At 38.8% G+C, this 16,029-nt stretch overlaps 1 protein-coding gene across 1 annotated transcript; it reads left to right on the top strand.

Moving 5' to 3' along the window:
- The first annotated feature begins 5,131 nt into the window (after window positions 1-5,131).
- On the top strand, window positions 5,132-14,383 carry LOC107292539 (immunoglobulin superfamily member 10-like). The gene is made up of 7 exons (XM_015821639.1): window positions 5,132-5,146; window positions 6,287-6,433; window positions 7,815-7,949; window positions 10,473-10,663; window positions 11,929-12,022; window positions 13,277-13,442; window positions 14,323-14,383. The coding sequence occupies exons 2-7, from the start codon at window positions 6,310-6,312 to the stop codon at window positions 14,381-14,383; spliced, it is 771 nt and encodes a 256-aa protein (XP_015677125.1). The 5' UTR covers window positions 5,132-5,146; window positions 6,287-6,309.
- Window positions 14,384-16,029: the final 1,646 nt, after the last annotated feature.

The raw sequence follows: 16,029 nt of genomic DNA, 5'->3' as shown, positions 1-16,029 counted from the left end.
AAACAAATGCACGAGTAATGAGTACACAACAGGCACACACCCATGACACAAATACAACCCTGGAGAGACACACCCACCTATAGATACACAGATGTATAGAGCTCCCTTTCCTCTGTCTTTACCCCCTCCCCACCGCCCCCCCCCCCCAGCTTAATTTCCTTTTTCCTTTTCCTCCTCTGCAGTCAGGACAGGGAGGAGGGGAGACAGAAAGGGAGGACAGAGGGAGGAGGGGTCTCTTTATAAATTTCCCAAAGTCCAGGAGTCCTTTCAGATTGCTGGTGCCAAGGAAGAAGTCCAATCCTGAAACCTAACCCCCCCCCTGAGATGGGAGCAGAACGTTTTCTCATTTTCATTTTTGTAGCAGGTAAGATGCATCAGACCAGGGATTTTGAAGGAGGGGGACGGAAGCATTTTGGCAGGGTCATGTCTAAAATCCAGCATCTCAGTGCTTAGGAAAAAAAAATTGGTCTGAATCTATTTCATTCTCAGTTGATTAACCCAAGGCAGCCTGTCCAGACCAGGTTCCTGGCAGATGTGTTTGAATTATAACTCCTATGTTCCTCAAGCAACAAACTCCATGTTGCCTGGAAAGGTGATGGGAGCTGTTGTACACCCCCCCCCCCCCGTTGCCTCAAGGGCAAAAGGATGTAAAAACACAAGGAGGTTGTGCAGGGGAAACAGTAGCTATGTGGAATATATCTGCAACATTATCAATCAGCAGTGCCATTTCTTCTGTGGTTCCACGTTTCTTATGTTGACTGCCCTTAAGAGTTTGCTTGAAGGTTGTTGAGGGGGTTGATATCTCTCTGAATCTTTGGGTCTTCTTCTCTGGATTCATCCACGATAGCTAGGGCATCCTGGGAAAATCAGATACTTCCAGCCAACTAAACTAATTTCTGGAGAAAAATATAACTTTGGAGAACACAAATGTTGGCATCAGAATCTGCTATATTCAGGAGAGTTCCCAAGTGTTCAGAAAGAAGCCATAGTTAATACAGGGTATGCTATCTTTAAAGATGCAGTACCTGGATTTGGAAAAAAAAATCTTCTATTTCCCATTGCTTATCAGATCTATTAGTGAGTCTGTTCCCCATTTTTGTTTCCCCTTCCCTCCACTAAAGCTTATCGGTTCCAAAAGGGTCATTACTGTGGAAGGCAATTTCTGTAGGAGAAGTTTCCACATTAAGCCTACAATCCTATAGACATTCACCAAAGCTAGTTTTTTGTTGGCATGTAGAGCATTTTGCAATACCTGATGAAATATATTTTTGTTTGGCTTCAAAAAAGACACATGTAGGGGCAACCATACACAGAAATGTTTCCATCTCCATTTCCATTTCTCATATTAAAAAGTGGCTAATAATAATAGATTTAAAATATGGGTACTGTACCTAGGTAAGAAAAACTCAATGATAATCTGGGTTGATTCTTTAATCCTAACTGTATGTATAATCTTAATTGCATTGATATTGTGTTTTTATATTTGTGCTAAAACCTTAACTTTTTTCTTATACTTATGTAGGTTAGACTGAGGGAGCATAATGGGAGGGCTTTAATAAGTAGCACTGTATGCAAATTTTATTGGTCAGTTGAATAATGATGATATTGATGGTCTTCTGGATTTATGCTGCCTTATCATTATATGATATTTTAAACCTCTCTGACCTTTCTCATTTTTATTCTCCTTTTTTGTTTGATTGCATTCTGACTAGGGAAAATGACAAGGAAAAGATGGAAGAACTATCTAATATATAATGGTTGGTAACTATGAGCCCCGAATTTAGAAGTGTATAACACTCATGCAGTTCATCAGCTAAAGATTCCTAAACCTTCAATTCCTCAATTCTTTTTAGGCAACAGAAAACTTGCACTCACCATCAAATGTGACACAAAAAAAGATTAAGGATTACTTAAGATTTCTTGACTTCATAGTTGTGGGGTCTTTGGCTCTCTCCGAGCTTGGTTGAGCAACCAAGATCAGATAGGACCCATAATCCCACAATTCAATCCTGAGCTACAAATATTTGTGTCTATCAGTAACTTCATAGTTGTAAATGTTATTGTTACCACAAAGGATTGCTTGGTTGTAAAAGTTTGTTTAGTACAGGTTGCAAAGTGTCCCCACCTACTTTATGGAGTGGAGATTCTAGAAGGTGCCTTTACTGCCAGGTGGGGTCTTCAGTTGCAAACTTTTGGATATCTTTAGAAGAAAATATTGCCTGTGTTATTGAGATGGTTTTGCTCATTATTATCAGAAAATATATAAGATTTTTATGGAAGTTTTTCACCAATGCATATTTTTTCTCTCTCCCAAGGGGCTGTACAGGGTGCCAAGGAATCTCTGGAAATTATTCCTATAAATGGGAACGTGGAATTGAACACACAGACATACTTTTTATGCAAAGGTAAGTGCAGAAAAATGAAGAACTGTGCATATATAAAAGTGTCATCAGGATAGTATTTTACCTAGTGGGGGGGAGTGGATGGATTGGGAGAAGTCAGTTTATGCATTGTAACCAAAATGCCCAATTCATCCTATAACGTCTGTACATTAGTCAATAAACAGAGAAAAAAAAATCTCTGAATAAAACGGAGTCATATTGTCCTACTTTGACCAAGACTATCCAAGGCAAGACTTTTTCCAAGGCTGCTTCTTTCCTCCCCGCCCCTCCCACCCAACTTATAGGTTTAAAATATATTATTTGAATGGAAAATTATTAATGCAAATCTGTGGTTTTTCAAGTGTTGCTGGTCTCCTGCTCTCTTGTTTTTGATATTGGCCAAATTGGCTGAAGCTGATATAGGTTGATATTGTACAGCAGCAGCAGGCCAGCATTTGACTAGCATGGATCTGAAGTTTAAAATTCCTATGGAAAGATGGGGAAAGGTGCTTAGGATGTCACAATTCCTAGGGATTTTCCAGTGACTGGGTCCGCTGCAGAATTTCAAACCGGTGGGGTTTTTTGGAACTTGATTACCAGGTGAAAACTATACCTATAGTAGTGGTTTCTGTTTTTATGTGTGTCTAGGCTTTCCCAGAAGTGTCCATACATTTACAGGTCTATCCAAACATTGATTGTGGTCAACATTGCTCAAAGTGATTTAGCAAAAAAGACAAAAGAGAATTGTATTCAGTTTGTTTTGAGATAGTAACTTACCAAGACAGTAAATTACTTCCTCACTAAGTTGTAAAGAACTTGAGGTTAAAAAAAAGGATCAAGTGCAATAAAAACAAAACTCTCAGAATTATTAGCTGGTCTGAAGGCTAGAAGAGTTTAAGCCAGCAAAATCCAGATCTGATTCCTGGAATCTCCAAACATGTACTGTAGATGAACTGCCTTAGGATTACTTTCTTGTTTTGAGAGGCTTCTTGTTTTCAACAATAGGTTTAACACCCATCTTTACAACAAAGCTTTTCCAAAATGATTTGGAAGCTATATAGCAGCAGGCTGGTTAGTTCTTCCATAGGGATCCGAGAGCTGTAAAATAGATTGGGAAGTTAAAAAATATCCCCAAAAAGGCAATGGCAAACTAAGACTATTTGTTGCCTGTTAAGCTATATGGATATTTGGCATTTCTTTATGCCAAGCTAGTGACAGCATGTAGGTGAATTTGGCAGATCTCAAACACCCTAAACAAAGTTGAACCTATTAGTAGTTGGATAAGTGATTGCTAAACAATCCCGGGGTCTGTAGTCTAGACTGGGAAATCAAAAATCTTTTCTGAATGAAGGCAAAGAAAGACAACTTCTATTTTATCCTGATAAAACTACTTGAAGGAAGTTCTAGAAATTGTCCTTGACTTAAACGTTTAGTTTACCAAAAGGTTAATCTGATATATGTTAAAACTGTGTCTGTAGCCACGAATGGATGCTTGGCTTCAAGTGAGATTCAACTAAGTGCCCTGTGATGCGGATCCATAAAGCAAAAAAAAAAAAAATGTAACCTATTTCCCGGCATGTGGACATGTGGAATTATCTTTCTGCTCATTTTTAAGGCATTTCCACAAAGCAGAATAATGTCTTCCCTTTCAGAGTTTCAGAGGGAGGACATTATTCTGCTTTGTGGAAATGCCTTAAAAATGAGCAGAAAGATAATTCCACGTGTAGAATGCCTCTCTGAAGCACCACCTTGAAGCAAGGATTCCATGGCACAATGCTTTGCATAATCTCAATTATGTCCATCTGGCTATTTCTTTTTGCTGCCAGCCCATGACCCCTTCCTCCTTTTATTATCCCAACAGAGTGATTCTTGAAAATGCTTTGGAAAACAATTGCTTGTTGGGGGAACTGTCGTCCTTAATAATAATATAATAATAATAATAATAATAATAATAAAGTTGGAAGGGACCTTGGAGGTCATCAAGTCCAACCCCCTGCTCAGGCAGGTAACCCTATACCATTTCAGACAAATGGTTGTCAAGTCTCTTTTTAAAAACTTCCAGTGTTGGAGCATTCACCGCTTCTGGAGGCAGGTTGTTCCATTGGTTAATTGTTCTAACTGTCAGGAAGTTTCTCCTTAGTTCTAGGTTGCTTCTCTCCTTGATCAGTTTCCATCCGTAGCTTCTTGTCCTGCCTTCAGGTGCCTTGGAGAATAGCTTGACTCCCTCTTCTTTGTGGCAGCCCCTGAGATATTGGAACGCTGCTATCATGTCCCCCCTCGTCCTTCTCTTCGTTAAACTAGACATACCCAATTCCAGCAACCGTTCCTTGTATGTTTTAGCCTCCGGTCCTTCTTTTTGTCTTCTTCTGAGGTCTCCCTACTTGTAGCACACTGCATGTGTGCAGAAGCATCTTCTTTTGGAAGCACCGGGACAGGCTTCCATAGCTTTGAGGGAAGGTCAAGTAACTTCTTGAAGTGAAATGAAGCAATATGACCTTGACTTCCCGTGCTCTGTTAACTGTGCCTTTTTAAACTTTTCCACTTGCCAGTGAGAGGAGGTGGAGAAGCCGCTCTGACTTGGACTGATCCAGGTGGAAATGAAATTGAAGAGGATTCGGAGCCTTACCGGGTGAAGGTGATCGATGAATTATCCAAGGGGCTGGAGATGACCCTCACTCGCTCAGATCAGGGTGGGATGTTCAAGTGTGAAGGAAATTTTGATTCCGGAAAAACTGCTACTCATCAAATTGAAATCCACGTGATTCGTAAGTAATATTTATTTGAGCATCCAGGAAGAGGTCTCAGTGGAATATATAATCCATCTGCACAATGGAACCCAACATCGATCAGTAGCTAAGACCCAAAATGGGACAGTGGATAAAATGGCAGAGAGAGCAAAGCTAAAAAAACCCAACAACAATAAAATGCAGCACAGTTCATTAATTGTGCTTTCAAAATCTACCTCACCTATGGACACCAGTGTCTTAACTTCTCTAGAGACCCAGAATGTATTAGGAGCATTTTTATTTTGATGCATTTCCAGAGCATGCCAAGGAAGAAAACCACACCAGACCTTGCAGATTCAAAATGCAAGGAGATTCAAGGAGAATTTATAACTCAACCTTTTCTGTATTTCTCTTCCTACAGCAAGTGTGGACCATCCTCTTCCTAGCTGAATTGTTGGGATCTGCTGCCAACTTTTATTTATTTTCTGTGTTAGTCTATAGAAAAATCCATCTCTTATATAAAGTTATTAAGTTTTGTGTTACTTTCAAAGGTTATAGATTGCTCAGCGGTATACTGTATATAGTTAGTGGGATGTCCCAAAACCTCCTCCTTCATTCTGAATTCAGTTCTTATTGTTGTATTTCATTTCTTTCATTTTAAGAGTTGTTTGAGTCGGGCAGTATATCAAACAAATAAAGGATTGAATATGTGCATATTTGATATTACTTATCTCATGACTGTAATACAGTGAAATGAAATATATTGTTCTGGATCAGAGTGTTGTGCAAACACCAGGGCATCCATGAGGGGTAAGGTTGACAAAGTCAAGATGGCTGCTGCAATCACTTGACTGATGTACCCATCTTGACTTTTCTTTCCTAGTAAGAAAGAAAGACACTTCAATGTTTTTTTGTCTACTCAAGGAAGTTTAGTTTTTAATTTCTTGTTTACTTCCAAATTTTCATTCACACTGTTCAGAAAAGATACTCATTCACTTTTTGAACACTTCCTGAAGTCTAGATACCACACAGAACATAAAAAACACTCTCCAAATAAGCTGCCAGTTCATAGTGTTGTAATGATCACTGTTTCATCTAGAAATGATAGACTACCTTAAGGTGAAGCACCTTGTTCTTCCCACTGAGTTTTGTTTTCTAATCTCTGCATTTGATCTGTAGAGAGACCTACGTTTGGGAACACAATGGATCTTGCGAAGGAAGTTCATGAGGGCCAAAATGTAGAATTCAACTGCTTGGTCAAAGGGATACCACCACCAACTATTAGATGGATTTTTGGAAACCAGGACATCAGAAATATTAGGGAAAGTGAGTATGAGATTACTTATGGAGATCTCTATTTAACAGAAGGGACAACTTTTTTGTGTGGTGGGAGACAACAAGCAATATTTTTCAAGAGGTTAAAGATCATACTGAATTTGATAAAGCTAGAAAATGTCCAGGGCTATTCTATAGTATGTGAAACCAGGATTGTCTACATTTTCCTCATATTTTGGAGGATGAATTTTGTCTCTTCTTCCTTCTCCTAATTTAAAAAAACTTTTAGCCAATTTTTATTTATTTCATTACTTATACTTCACTTCTCCCTATCCAGATCCTTTCAGCTGGAATAGAGACTTTCATTGCATTACATGTTTGGCCCAGGCTGGAGATGTATAGTTGGGTATCAACAATAAACTGATGTACCAATCCCTCGTATATCAGAAGATCTTCCCCCACATCTCCATGTAAATGAAATAGAGAAAGGATTGAGCTTATGAACTACTGAAACTCTATTATTACAGGGTGTAATAACACAGTTTTGAAAGTCTGATATTCTCCCTTTCCTCCCTTATATGAAAGACAATCAAAGCGGGGCAGTCTTGAGTTTTTTTCTTCACCCTCTCCTATCTATTCAGGTTAAATAGATGTTTACATAATCATCTTGAATTCCTTTTTCAAAGCCACATCCATACTTCTCTATATTGACAGCCTAACTGTGATAGACTGCGCACCTGAAGAAGCAGTGGAGAGAGTCTTGGCAGCACAGAACTTTCCTGTGGAGGAGTCAATACATTCCATAGAAAAACAAACCATAGAAACTGCACAGTCCTGTGCTGGATAGGGGAAGGGGTTCAGGATAGCCACGTCATAGAATCTCTCAGGATATATATAGTCAGTTAAAAAACTTTAGTTTGGCAAGAGTCTGTCCATTAGGTCTAAGCAACTAAAGAACTGGACTCATTTGTATTTTGCTGTATTGTCTCTTGGTATGGGCCTGACATCAGCTTTTGCCTCCTTACATATGCTGATTGAAGCTGCCAGCTCAAGAAGGGGGTGTGTGTCACTGCAAAAATGGTGCCTCCAATACTTCTGAACATCACAGGTGATCCAGAAGAATGCCGTGACCAGTGGCTTCACAAGCTTTAGTTGAGCAGGAAAGTAGGGTGGCACACACCCCATTCAAGTTCTACATAGGTCATTCACAAAAGTGACAGTTTCAGAAAACTGTCTGAAATGGATCCAGAAAGCAAATATGTTACATACTTGTTGCGTATTTTGAGCCTCAAAATGAAGGAAACTTCTTGTTTCTAATTAGTTGTGGTTACATGAAGTTTGATGGTTTCACTTAGCCCCAAGACTGCCTGGGGGTACAGATAGAGACTAGAGAGAAATTTAATTACCACAGCAATTTCTTTTGGGTTTACAGGGCATATCTTTGTTGAAAATGGGACGCTGCTGATACAGAACACCCAATTTTCAGATGCTGGTATTTACATTTGTGAGGCAACCATTGAAGAACGCAATGAAGTAGCTTTTGCAAACTTCACGCTCAATGTTAAATGTAAGTTCCCATTTTCTGTCTCATGGCACTGTACCAAGTTAGGAAGTGCTGACTTTTCTAGTGTGTGTGTGTGTGTGTGTGTGTGTATGTGTGTGTGTGTGTGTGTGTGTGTGTGTATCAAATTCAGGGTGAAGTCCGAGAAGCTTTGATTAGACACATTCATTGATTTGATAGAGAAATCTTTCTTGCAGCTAAAATTATAGGCATACAAAATTACAAAATGATCATTTTTCAGATTTTATGTCAAACCAGAATATGTCTGAATAGCAAAATCTGGACTCCTGAGCATTTTTAATATCGGCCATAGTTCAGAATATGTACTAGGTTTGTATGATAATGCATTCTGGAGGAGAATGCTTGCAAAGTAAACATGCTAAGACAAAAGTCTATAAAAACCTTGCCATTTTGTGCAAGCTCTGTTTTATTGAAATTAGTAAAGGCAAATGAAAATTGAGAAAGCTGAATTTGCATTACAATATAGTGGAGGTTGTAATTGCATTAAAAGAAATCATATTTCTTTTTTATTATACAAACAATTCAACATGGTCTGCTTCGTATGCTTAAACTTTTATTAATATCATATTGAGTATGAATTGCTTAACTTTAATAAATCTCTGCCAATTTAGTGATAGTATCTTTTTTTGAGAAAAAACCACTGTTTGACATAAACAAACACAATGGCTATACTTAGAACAACAGGGAATTATTTATACCCCTTTGAGAGATGTTGGCTATACTGTAAATTAGTGAGTTAGCGAGACAGTTTTTGTTTTGTTGTCATGTATTTTAAAAGCCAGGAAAGTCTAGAGAGTAGTCCGGCTGCCAGCAGTTGCTAGTTCATTTAGTTCACACTGTCATGCGGTCTAGGGTGCACCATGAGGGGCAAAACTAGTTACACCTCCCGTCCCAAAAAGGTGCCAGGCTTTGAACTATCACATCAGCAATCCTGAATAGGATTCGCACCTCATACGGTGGCTGTCGGGACTCTATATAAATGAGGCACGTCAAACTGTAGATCATATTGTGACCGGCTGTAAGGTGAGGGCATATACCAGTCTAGTATCTGGTTTTTAAAAAATATAAATTATCCTGCATTTCTATGATTAGATGGCCTAGAGCAGGGCTGGGGAACTTTGGCTCTTTTATGACTTGTGGACTTCAACTCCCAGAATTCCTGAGCCAGCTTTGAAGTCCACAAGTCATAAAAGAGCCAAGGTTCCCCACCCCTGGCCTAGACATTGATATTTAAACATCCTTGCAGATCTTTTTAACATTTATATTTTATTGGGTTCTACTAAACTAGATGAAATGTTAATATATATTTCTAGTCCGTGTATGATATGCCATATACTAAACAAAGGTAAGTGAGACAGCCTTATTGCCTATTACAGTAACTCTCTCTGCTGTTATGTTATTGGTAACTCTAACTGGTGAGTTAATTGCTGAATTTTTAATTGTTAGTTTTTATGATCATTTTTTTTAATGTATGCTGTCTGAAGAAGTGACACTTAGATGGGTGGCTATATAAATATGACGAATAAAATCATGGCAAGAGATAGAAGTCACTCGGGCCAGTTTATGCAACCTGCAATGCCCTTTTTCTATTGGAATGGAATTCCTAAACTCAGTAGACCAGGGGTCTTCAAACTTGGCCCTTTTATGACTTGTGGACTTCAACTCCCAGAATTCCTCAGCCAGGCATGTTTGCCTGGCTGAGGAATTCTGGGAGTTGAAGTCCACAAGTCATAAAAAGGCCAAGTTTGAAGACCCCTGCAGTAGACTATTGACAAACAAAAATATCAGCTTCAACCACATTCTATTAGATACATGCTGCGGTATGAATATGTGTGCTTAGAATTAGACTTGGATTCCAGCCTAATCTCAGTTGCAGCCTGCACTTTGAATTGACACAGAGAGATGGCCAACTGCCACTCTCGCTCTGACAACACTTCCACTTGTTAGGAAACTTGCCAGCATCACCCAGCCTTCCTCATTCTTATAGGCCCAGCTCTTTGAAGATTGCTTACTAATACTCTGAATATTGCAGGCAGATTCTGAAAACCCCAGAGGTGAAAAGTTTACGTCTGCTGCTGACTTCCCCTACTTTTTAAAACTGAAAACATGGGTTTTTTTTTTAAAAAAAGGTAATATCTATAGATAATTACTGAAATTATACAATTGATGCTCAGTACAACACCAAGAAAAGTTTCTGAGCAGAGTACAGTACACTGTGTTGTTTTCATGATAAGAAGAAGTGTAATTTTTTGAGCTTAATGTCAAAATCTCTACTATATTATTTATCAAGGTTAAAAAAAGACCCCCCTCAAATAATAAAGGTAAATCTTTGGTTTATGACTACTCCGTTCTTTGTACTCCAACCGATTTGCAGTACTTCTTGGTGTAAACTTTAGAAACCATGTTTTAAGTGGCTTGCAAACCATAGTTTGTGGGCTAAGGCAATGTGTGAACCCAAGTATAAAATTCATGATATATTTCAATGTATATTTCTGTCCCCCCATTCAGTTGCTCCTATGATAGAGCTCCTTACAAGGGTACCTTTGGTTATCCAGAATGGGAATCCCATCCAAGTCAACTTCACCATACTCGCCAACCCCTCACCTTCTGTCTCCGTTGCTTGGAAGGAGAAGATTTTTGAAGAGGATACCATCAAAAGGATAGCACAGGACCAAAACAGTTATTTGTTCCTCTTTGAGGTGAGACATGACATTTGGTGAACTTGCCAAGGCTTGATTCCCTCTTATTTCACCCTGCTAAATTCTTTGAATAGAGGAAGAAATGAAAACATTGGTTAATGGTCCTTTTTCTGATTAGGTTGTTTCTTCCTCTTCCCATGATGACTTTTTCAAGACTTTCTTTCACCACTTCCCAAATTCTGACAAAATTTGTACTATTTTCTTAGCATGTATCCTGATTACAGGCTGCTTCTTGTTTTCTACACAGTTCCCAATCTCTTCTCTTCTCTTCTCTTCTCTTCTCTTCTCTTCTCTTCTCTTCTCTTCTCTTCTCTTCTCTTCTCTTCTCTTCTCTTCTCTTCTCCCCTCCCCTCCCCTCCCCTCCCCTTTCTTTTCTTTTCTTTTCTTTTCTTTTCCTTCTTTCCTTTCCATCCTTTTATCATTCTGTTTCTTTGGTCAGCACGTCTAATTTTGTAGCCTTCTCTGTTTCCATTTTGCATTCCAAAATGGTTATTCTTTTGTTGCTCTAACTGGATTTGGAAAACTTGTGGTCTTGCCAGCCTGATGCTCTTGTTTGTTAATTATAATCCAATTTTCTCAATTAGCAAAGTTTTCTATATACAGTATAATCAGCTCTTGCCGCCGCCAGCGGCAGCTGCTTGTTGGCTGTCTGATCCTGTTGGCTAGATGCCAATGATCAAAGTCCCTTTTTTCAGCATTTGGTTGACCAACATGATCTGTAGCTCCGTACCACCAGGGCTTAAGTAAACAAGCAACACCAGTCTATTAATGTCTACTGAGAAGGTTGTATTCTATAAGGGTAAAATGAAAACTCACCAGAAAGTCTCTCTAAAGAATCAGTGAACACAGAGTAGAGCACCTATAAGAGATGATGGTTAAAATGAGAAAGCAGTGATTGTTAGAGAACCAGTTTCACCCTCACTCCAAGATACATGGCACCATTTGAAGCTTTGGTTCCTGGGAACTTGTTCTTCTGCCTCTTGGTAGGCAACACCTTAAGGTGCTGAGAAACTGAGATATTTGGAGGGTGTGGAACCAGATGTGAGATCTAATATGACAGGTGGCAAAGGACAGATTTAGTTCCAGTCTGCAATCCTAAAGAAGTTTGTTTTGGAAAGGTTTGACTTGTGGGCAAAAGGTTCCCTATCCATGTTGTATGCAAAATCCTAAATTGGTTACTCTGAATTTGGTGAAGAATTTTTCTAATAGCAGATTGGGTGGTTTTAAGAAGGGAGATTAATTTTTAAAATTTATTTTGGGATTAGGTTATGCCAACACCACAGGAGGATATTTCAGAACTTTTCATAACTGCTGCTAATGAAGTAGGCATCACTAAGGAGAGCATCCCTTTTGAAAAAGGTGAATGGTCAACATTTACTCTCTTTTTTTCAAAAAAATGCATTTTATTGAATTTTTACAATACCAATCTTTAGTGCTTAGTAAACAGCATGTTATCTGGATTCAAATATTTAAAAAACAATCAATAATAATTAATTTCTATAGTTCCATAATCAATATATTAATTAATGATATATTTCCTTGATCTTCTCTTCTTCCAGTAGTATTCTCCTTTTGTCAACATTAAACAAATATATTCTTAATACTTTCAATACATACAAAGTTGGATATGAACATTTTTCTTGTGTTTGTACAAGTACCGTAACAATAACATCCCCATATAACAGTGATGGCGAACCTTTTAGAGACCAAGTGCCCAAAAACTGGCCCCGCCCCGCTCCACCCCCTGCCCCATCCCCATCCTGCCTGCCCACCGAGTCACTCACCGCCTCCAGGGCCCGCCACAGATCGCCCAGGCAGCCCAGAAGCACCATGGCAGCCACGCCCTCTACCCGCGCCCCGCAGCATCAACTGTGCGTGATGGGGCGTGAGGGCAGAGTCTTGTCTACGCTGCCTGGCTGCCATGTCCTTGGCTGCGCTACTCTGCGTGGGCCACGCTCGGGGGGCGACTCTCCTCCAGGGGGGCTGCTGGTGAGGAGAGAGTCATGGGGGGAGGCAAGGCTGGGGCAATGGCACGTGTGCCCACAGAGGGCTCCGAGTGCCACCTCTGGCACGCGTGCCATAGGTTCGCCACCACTGCCATATAACATCTTTTCTGATCGGCTTATGTTTCAATTGTATTTGTAAAGATCATCATCTTTAATCAAAACACCCTTTCTTCTAATTTCACTGTCACTGAATTAGCCAAATAATTATAGGTGACCTATTGTGCATATATTTAATAAAATCACTAACCTTTTTAAAACAGGCTCTGTAAATCTTTAAATTTACACAGCAGAGATTTAAAGTTGAAAACTTTCTGAGTCAATTAAATAAACTGGTCTTTGTTTCATTTTGGGGGAAGGAAGAAAAACTCAGAAAATGAGCAAACACACACTGTCGTTTCCTCATTAAGCCTAACTTTATTTTATGTCTGTCCCTTACAATGTATACAACTCAGTATAATTTAGCAAATGAATTTTTTTCAGTGCTTTGGGTTCATGGGTTACAGAGTGCTAGTGGTACTTTTATTGTCTCTAGTTTTGGAAGAAAATGTTGATGCTTCAACCATCTTTCCCACCAATTGGTTCAAGCAGAAATACTTCTTTTTTCCAGATGGAGGTTTGGGATGGGGCAGCATTTTGGCAATTGTGTTGGCAATTCTGGTGCTCTTGTTGCTGATAGATGCCTTTTGTTATTACAAGCGACGGTGTGGCTTGTTGATGTTCTGCAAAAAGAATATTCTATGCAAAAGGTCTACCACAGGAGCTGAGAACAATGGGTAAGTTGGTATGTAGGAGCCAAGGATGGGCGTTATAGAACATAAAACCTAAAAGAAAGGTGGTGAGACAGGAATCCTACGTCTCTTCTAAGGTGACTTTTCTGAAACTCACTTATGGAACCCTCATTTGGTTTGATTCCATCCCCACTAGTTTGGTTCATATGTAGATGGTTTTCTGTCATCCTGGTTGAGTTTGATGGTTTCTTTGGGGTGACCACTCTCTTTTGTTAGCTCAGGTGATGCAAGCCATTTTTATTTAACATCATACATGCCTTGCGTGGTTTTCTTGATTGCCACAGTGTTTAGGAATTCCTCAGCAACCACATGTGGAATATTTGTGCGAATAATTAAATGTTCTGTAGGAAGAGTTCACAGGGTCAAATGCTTTTTCTTCTTTTTATAAAAAATATCTTGCTCAGAAACTCATAGCATTTGTTTCCTTGTTGACTGTAGAGAAATAATTTTGGGGGGATGTGGGTTAGATTCAGAAAATAGGGATGAGGCAAGGGGTTAAGTGACCCTTCCTGAATAGTAACCAAATCCTGAAGGACTAGTTAAAAAAAGGGAAATAAAGTTTGGATTACAGATCACTTGCCAATTATGTTAGTTGGATCTTTGAAGTTTCAATTAACAGAATAATAAAGAATAGAATAGAATAATAACTTTATTGTCACTTTGAATGTACACTAATCAGCATACATTAAAATGAAATTTCATTGCTAACTAAGACCTCACTGTTGATCTCATTTTAGGACTAACCTCATTAAAAATGAAAAGGTTGAAAAAAGAGATAAATCAAACCCCGAATTGCAACTGTATAACCTCCATAGATAGAAACTGAAAAAGGAAAGTCAAACATTTTTTTTGTTTCTTTCCACAGGAAAATCCTCTCAAAATCAGGAAAAAGTCCTGTAGTGAACATCTCTGGTTCAGAAGCCTGATTGGACCATAGCAGTGAGATCAGATGATGAAATGTTGACTTTCTGCAGCAATGTTTGGATAAACTGGGCATGGAAAAAGGAGTTTCTCCTTTTTATTAAAGCTCCTACTATTCTTCTACTCTTATTATCATCTTTGATGGAATTGTTGCTCTAAAATTAGTGGCAGGTAACATCAGTGGTGGGATTCAAATATGGGAACAACCGGTTCTCTGTGTGGATGCCGCTTCCGGAAGTCCATTCTGGGCCTGGGCAACAAAAAATTAGCTACCAATTCTGCCAAAGTGTTGCAAAATGGCTGAATCCCACCACTGGGTAACATCCATGATGGGCTGAAATCCTGCACCCCCAATTTGGAGTTGTCCTTTCTTCTATAGATAGGACCAAAATACATCATTACATCAATACAACATTATGTCAATAGATTACATCCAGAACATTTTTGCTTTTCAGCTACAATTTTTTTTTAAAAAAGTTTACCTTTAACATATAGAGGGGTTGTGATACTTTGTTACCCCACTATGTATTTATTGGTGTAGCCAAGGTTGTGATCACATTTTTTGTGCATATGGTGCTAACTCTTTCCAAATCAGAATTTTTGAATGGCATCGAAATAATCCTTATCATCATAACAGAGCAAATGAAATAGTTGTTATTTCCAATTAAACATCACTATGGGTTGAGTTGGTGCTTAGTGAAATACCTGGAAATGCACATATGTCCACTTTGACATACAGCAGGTTAGGGGTTGATACCAAAGAACCTCTCAAAATAAGCGAAAGTTAAAACATTTTGCTAAGATAACATCAAACCAAAAGGAGATTTGGGCATTTGATAGTAGAAAATACTAGATAACCTGTGACCATTGGGCCATAATTTCAGAGATATTTCCTTACCTAAACAGAGAAACAGAATGACCACAATAAGCAAGACAGCCATGTGAGTGGAAGCAACTTTCTATTTCCTGCTGGCTTCCCCATTGACTTTTCTTGTTGGAAGCTGCAAGAAAGCATTGAAAATGACAACCATTGTGGCCATGTAGTGGCATGGTAGCATAGCAACATTGAAATGGCCACAACTTCGCCAAATTTCAATCCTACAAGAGACATGGATCCTGGATTTTGGATGCATTCTTTAAGTTAGCCCATTTGAGGTACATTAATCCAAAAATTGTTGCCTTATGTTGCACCATTTTACCCAATCAAAGGTTACAGACAGACATGAGAGTTTTACTGGTATATAGATTCACCACAAAAGCATTCCCTGTAAGTTTATCCCAATCAACTGTTCTCAAATGGTCTGAGTCTCTATGGATTGCATGAGACACACAAGGTTTCTGGTGAAGACTCTTTGTATGCTGACTTCTGTGTGAGAAAGAATGTTATCAATATTGGATGTTTCTTTATGGAGAGGATAATAAGCCTTGATTGCTCCCGTGACCTTCATAATAAGGAGAACAATGTTGTGCTGTTCATCACTGAGCTTCTTCTTAGGGTGTGGCCCATAATGACCCAATTACAATTCCTGTAATTTATTTGTCCATTTATTGATTCTATATCTTTACATCAATTAAAAAGAATTGCTGTATTTTGCACTAGTCAATGGTGATACTACGTTTCTAGAGAACCTTGGATAAGTGTTCTTAATAA

Source organism: Protobothrops mucrosquamatus, unplaced genomic scaffold, assembly GCF_001527695.2.
Source record: "Protobothrops mucrosquamatus isolate PMUCROS unplaced genomic scaffold, P.Mucros_1.0 scaffold_167, whole genome shotgun sequence".
NCBI lineage: Eukaryota > Metazoa > Chordata > Lepidosauria > Squamata > Viperidae > Protobothrops > Protobothrops mucrosquamatus.
Note: the sequence above shows the minus strand (reverse complement) of the source record. Positions and strands in the feature narration are given on the sequence as shown.

Bases quoted from the DNA above. Each gene is read 5' to 3' on its own strand.
- LOC107292539 (XM_015821639.1), top strand. From the start codon at position 6,310: ATGGATCTTGCGAAGGAAGTTCATGAGGGCCAAAATGTAGAATTCAAC. The intron at 6,434-7,814 runs GTGAGTATGAGA...TTGGGTTTACAG, and splicing joins CATCAGAAATATTAGGGAAA to GGCATATCTTTGTTGAAAAT. The intron at 10,664-11,928 runs GTGAGACATGAC...TTTTGGGATTAG, and splicing joins GTTATTTGTTCCTCTTTGAG to GTTATGCCAACACCACAGGA.